Source organism: Acomys minous, assembly GCF_964271855.1.
Source record: "Acomys minous genome assembly, chromosome: 8".
Taxonomy (NCBI): domain Eukaryota; kingdom Metazoa; phylum Chordata; class Mammalia; order Rodentia; family Muridae; genus Acomys; species Acomys minous.
Genome location: NC_140489.1, coordinates 14,191,938 through 14,197,937, shown reverse-complemented (window position 1 = coordinate 14,197,937; position 6,000 = coordinate 14,191,938). Strand labels below are relative to the sequence as shown.

At 46.2% G+C, this 6,000-nt stretch overlaps 1 protein-coding gene across 6 annotated transcripts in view; it reads right to left on the bottom strand.

The window, feature by feature from the left end:
- Window positions 1–2,705: 2,705 nt before the first annotated feature.
- The window catches only part of ATG2B (autophagy related 2B), a 68,136-nt gene continuing 64,841 nt past the window's right edge, over window positions 2,706–6,000 (bottom strand). For all 6 annotated transcript variants that reach the window (XM_084792647.1, XM_084792649.1, XM_084792650.1 and 3 more), the window contains one exon: window positions 2,706–3,922. In XM_084792647.1, the coding sequence (XP_084648773.1) occupies window positions 3,692–3,922 (231 nt within the window). In that variant the 3' untranslated portion in view covers window positions 2,706–3,691. The remainder of the gene's footprint in view (window positions 3,923–6,000) is intronic.

The following is a 6,000-nucleotide window of genomic DNA, read 5'->3' as shown; positions in this document are numbered from 1 at the left end:
CCCATGAATAAGCAAGCAGCCCAGTGGGACTAGCGGGCCACACAGACAAGGCTAGACAATTCCAACCAAAAACGTGTACCTGGGACAGGAGAGTAAACATCTTTGTGAAGGAAGGGGCTACCCAGCCCCAGGGTGCTATCTGCTAAACTGCAGCAGATGCACAGCACCCTGATGCCTACTGCAGAGTGAATGACTTGCCCAACCCCAACGCTGGGTAGAGAAGACCAATGTAGGCCTGAGTCCTACACCTACAGAAAATGGTCAGACTCGAAATATGAAATGCTAAGACTCAAAGAGTTCCCACCCGCAAAGAAGCCTGTGATGGTGGCTCAGGGGAATGCTTTTTCTGTCTCAGAAATGGAGAACATCTCTGAGTGATGCTGGCTGACTTGCAACTGTGCACATGGAACCTCTCAATGGTAACAGTGTGCCCAGCGCAATCCTGAAACTGTCCACACAAAGGCTGGCATGTGACAGACTGGTGTTCTTACAAGAACAGTGTCTATACCTTCCTGTAAACCAAAATGAAACTTCCTGATAGAAAGAAAATCTCCATTACTGATATACTTCTCTACACTATATAAATAATCTTTCTCTTCAACCCAAGATGCAAACGTGCGTATTTGATACCGCGTGGTCCGTCCAGCTTCGGAAAGCAGAGCATCGCCCTGTGTTCAGTCAGTCCTTCCAAGGGACTTTGAATGCTACACTGCCAATGGGGTGTGAAGGAAGGCCAGGAAGGAGCGCCTCCAGCTGTCCTCAGAACCCTGGGATCTGAGGGAGTGTACTTGATGGGCAGAAGTGAAGCAGACTGGTTTAAGTCTCTTACAAAGCATTTTATGTATATACCATTTAAATTAAGACAACCAGCGGTTAATCCTGGGGCCATTTATAGTAAGTAGGGTAGAATCCTTGTTTCAAGTCCTACTGGTGAAAACACCCAGGTGCTGAAGTCCTGAGTCAAAGGACACACAGGGAGGGACAAGTGCCTCTGCCCAGGAGCAGACACCGCTAACCAGCCACTGTAGTAGCTTAAAGAGACACAGACAGGAGGCAAGACAGATGGGCCTGATACTGTGCTCAGGAACATTGCTACTTGGAAATAGTTTTTTCTTATATTATAAGAAGATTGATGACAAATCTATGTACTCTTAAGCAGGAATCCAAATTATCCAGACACTTCATTAAAATGGAAGCCTGCTGCTATGATGCTATGTAGCCCTGCTCAGAGTAAAAATGGTATGAGGACAGACAGGAAGAGGAAAGTGGGCACTCCAAGTCAGTCCCATTTGGTAATCACACTGCTGTGGTCTCTTCGCCATCAGCAATACCGTCAGAGTTGGAAAAGCTGTGTGATCTTGAACAGGCTTGCTTCCCTGACTCTTGGGGGGTATCTGTGTGGACCTCAGTGCAGCCTACTCCAGTCAGAATTATCAAGCTGACTCAACCACGCAGCATGGTGCCAGATCTGGGATGTCACTCTAGAGTAGAGGTCTACTTCAGCTCACATCTGCTGTGATGTGGCACAGCCACAGTGTCCATGTGATGCTGCCCCCTAGCCTGACACTACAGCCTGAGCACTCTAACAAGCATGAGGGCAGACACCCTTATTTGTGTACATGCCACTGTGAAACTGCCCAGAAATTCCCACAAGTTTTGTCCTAAGAGATCTCTTCACTTACAGAGGGGATAATGGGGCTGAGTGAGGTGAGGTGTCTTGGCCAAATCAAGTCATTTGTTTGGTAACTGCAAGCAACCCAAGGATGAGGCAACCCAAGGATTCTGCCAACACCTACATGTCATCCCAACACAAAAGTCTGAGCAGGTACCTTTTCAAAGAAAAGACAGCAGATATGTAACTTAGAAGTGTTCAAATCCAGACAGGTCTTCAGCAATGCACAAAGACCTGGAGACCAAACCAACATCTCTGGCAAGGTGCAGAAGAACAACAGGGAAAAGCAGGAGATGACGTCATAAAGACACTTGTGTATATGGCTTCATCGCTTTAACTATTGAAAGAAATAGCTGTTTGCAGTTCAGAGGGCAAAGGGGATGCTACTCCCTTATACTAACTCTCACTGACCTTAGTAACCAAGGAGGAGGGGCAATCAAATCAGAGCAGACAGGTAACACACGCTGCCTGTTTCATTAGAAGGGCAGATAGAGGTTAGCTGGTCTTGGCAAGAAATGCCACTACCACCTGCAGTCTCTGCTCAGGGCTGTGTCAGACCTGGGCTGCGCCTAACAGGGATAGAAGAGCCAGCAGTTCCATGAGGCCCACACTCCAAGATGTCTTTTGAAGTTTTCTGGCAGCAAAAGGAAATCAAGCTTATGCAAATGTACACAAGACTATTATTTACAAACTCTGGAGTTTGGGGCTGGGGTTGGCACTGCTTCTTGTTCAGAGCTTTCAAAGGGTGAAACTGACTTTCCTTTCTCACCCACAAACCAAGTGCAGCTGTGACATCCAGCATCCCTGATACCCACCAACCAAGAGGGGACAACATGCAACTGTAAATAGTATGAATACAGTCGGGTTACTCCCTAGGCACAGATCGCAAACAATTACCCACTTCCTCCTCAGTGAGTGACACTAACCATAGTGGTTCTGTGGTGTCTCCTGAATACACTGCAGTCAGTCATAGCAATGCACCAATGAATATGCTCTCAGAAAAGCAAACTGTCCATGGAAGTCTACAACAATCTGACCTTTAAATAAAAATACTTTATTCATTCCTGACAGGTTATCAAAATGTACATTATTAACCAAGTAAAAATAGTACTTTAGTCAACTAGGACACATTTGGAGTATTTTTATTTAACTTCCTAAGAATAAAGCCCACTTCCAATGTCCCTTGCAACTAACAGTCTGCACTATGTACTTAATGGTGGGGACACACACAATGTCTGGGCCCCTGTGCACCACAGAGTGCACAGTTCCACTTGTATTTAGGATACAGAAACCTACTACATTTGGGTTATTTTCCTTTACCAAAAACTCCGAGACATGGTCATTCCTCTTCATATTTATATAACCTTATAAATGACACAAAGAACACAGCACACCTTGCGTTACACTACACACACACACACACACACACACACACACACACACACACACACACCAGACGCGCACACACAGAGGATAAAGTGCAGCACAGCAGACTTCGTCTGTGACACTCACTGTCTCTGGGTGAGTGGAGCAGGCAGTCCTGGGGGAGGTGAGGCCTTGCTCCACCTGACACTGGAGGCTAGCTGCTTGCTTTCCCTGTGGCTTCTTTCACTGGCATCGAAAGTGTTGAAATTGTAAGTTGAAAAACCAACTCCCCAGAACTGTAAGAATGCTCCCCAGTGCTGTGGGAGTGCTCCATTTTTTAAGCACTCAACACTATTTACAAAGACATTTCCAATGAAATCTTGTCAGTAACAAGTACAATTACAGTCACTTTAATGAAAGCAAGCATTCAACATGGCAGCAAATCTCTAGTGACCTTGACATGAGCCACCAGAAACTCCTGCAGGCCAGAGCCAGGCCCTAAAACATGACAAGGTTTTGGCTGTGTGTTGTTTTGACATTAAATTATTTAACTAAAAACTGCTTTTGTTCCTGAGATGAGCACATGAATTACACAAGTTGTCTACGAAGCTTCCACTAGGACACCCTGCTCCTTAGCTCCACACACTGGAAGCATCAGTCCTCCCCGTGGCGCCATTTCTGTGATTCGTCCTGCCGAACATCTGGTCTAATTTGGTTTCTCATACCACCTAACACGTTGGATGTTGCTTCGGTGGCTACAATTAGGGGTTTGACCACTGCCGGTGGGATCTGGCGCAGGACTTCACCCACGGCACCAGTGACCCCTCTGCTCTCGTGCTCTCGAGCAGCGGTTTCATAAATGGTCTGAGCCGTGTCTGTGATTCCCTGCAGGGGTGGGAGACAGAAAAAAGGAGGAAAGCACAGTCAGAAACTAAGATGCCCACATTACAGACTTTAAGTCGTTAACTAACATGTCTACAACTAGACCAAAAGAGAAAAGCAAAGTACCCAGCAACCCGCACTCAGCTACTTAAACAGCATTCTAACTCTAAAGGAAAGTGGCATGTGCCACAGCTTAGCATTTCTCTGTGGCACTAGTGTGTGGGAAATGGAGCTGAATTAGTTCCACGTGAGGAAGCCCACAGGAAACACAGAAACACAGCATTACCTAAAAGCAACTTGTGGCCCAATTAATCCCTCCAGCTAAATGCAATTCTGTAAATGGGGCCTCTTAGCAAATGCTCTTGATAGAGGACACAGCACAGAAAGCTAAAACCCACTCTGCCCAGGAACACACGTACTCTGTCTGCATTGTACTAGGTCATGTACTAGAGAAGAACCAGGGACACTCAACTAAGGTAAGAAGCCAAATCCAACACCTTATTGGACTACACAGAAAATTCGAAGAACACAAAGTGGGAGGCTGAACAGTCCACATGAGCTCTGGCAGCACTCTACCTCTGCCTCAACCACAAGCTTTAGGCTGAGCATGCACATGCCAGCAGTGACAAGGTCAAACGTCACAGGCTTTCTGGATCTGTGTCACTTATGTCACTGACATCTCCATTTTGACAACTTCAGTGGTGAGTACAGAGGAGACAGAGGTCTAAGCCAGAGTCCAGCTGCCAGTCTGAGAGGCGAGCACAGCAGAGAAAACATGCAGTGGCACGGGGCAGACACAGGCCCAACAGGACTAAGACATGGAGGAGAGACTGGGAAAAAGACCTCAGGAGCTGGAGTTGGCTCAGGTGGCTGATGTTAACTGCCGGGTTGGCTGGGTCAGGAATCACCTGGGAAGGGAGTCTCAAGGAGGGGCTATCTGGCTTAGAGGGCCTCGGTGGCAACACGACACACTGTGCTCTGAACTGGGAGCTAAAATAAACGCTCTCTGCCTTAAGGTCCTTCGGTCAGATTATCTTATCACAGCAACCCAGGCATAAGGATGTGAATCTAGATCCCCAATGCCCACATAAAAGGCAGTGTCCAGTGTATACCTGTGACCTCAGCGGCAGGGTAACAGGATGGAAGCAGAGAACGATGTATATATATCAGGCCCAATTCCCTGAGACCACAAAGGTGACTTCTGTGCCACAAGGCCTGCTACACCTTCTGAATGTGTAGCTAATGAAATACTGAGGTTGAACCCTAGATAGAATGACCACAAATTTCTGTGGGTCATAGAGTAAGAAGGTGAAAGGAAGGAAGCCAGTGAGTGGCAGGCCAACACTCTCAGAACACCAGGCTCTACCAGGGGAGCTGGCAGACAGCAACACAGCGCACCTGCTGCCACGCCCTACGACCTGAGCTAGACCCCCAGCACCCACAGGGCAGGTGAGAACTGACTCCACACACAGGTCCTTTGACTTCCACAAAATAAACAGAAAAGTAAATAAATAAATAAATAAATAAATAAATGTAAAAAACTAGTGTGGAGGGCTGGAGAGATGGCTCAGAGGTTAAGAACACTGCCTGCACTTCCAGAGGTCCTGAGTTCAATACCTGACAACCACATGGTGGCTCACAACCATCTATAATGTGATCTGGTGCCCTCTTCTGGCAGATGGAACACTCATACATACATAAAATAAATAAATAAACCTTAAACAAAACAAAATAAAAAACCTACTGTAAAGATTCCCATAGTTACCACTCACCAATTCTACACTATAGGACTTCTTGCATACATAAACTCAGACACAGCTAGAAAACATTGCCCATTTCAGTGTCACACAGGGAACAAAAATGGAAACTAAATGCCCATCAACAGGAAAAGATGAATGACATATTCCTACACTGAAATACTAGGAGACCAAGCAAATGACATTGTGTGGCCATGTATGTATCGGAAAGCTGAGTTACAGAATACACATGATACTCTTTATGCAAACTCAATATAAACACTTCTCTGTTCTCTTAGGAACACTTGCATAATCTAACTGCAAAAACCTGTCTAGAGTAGCTGT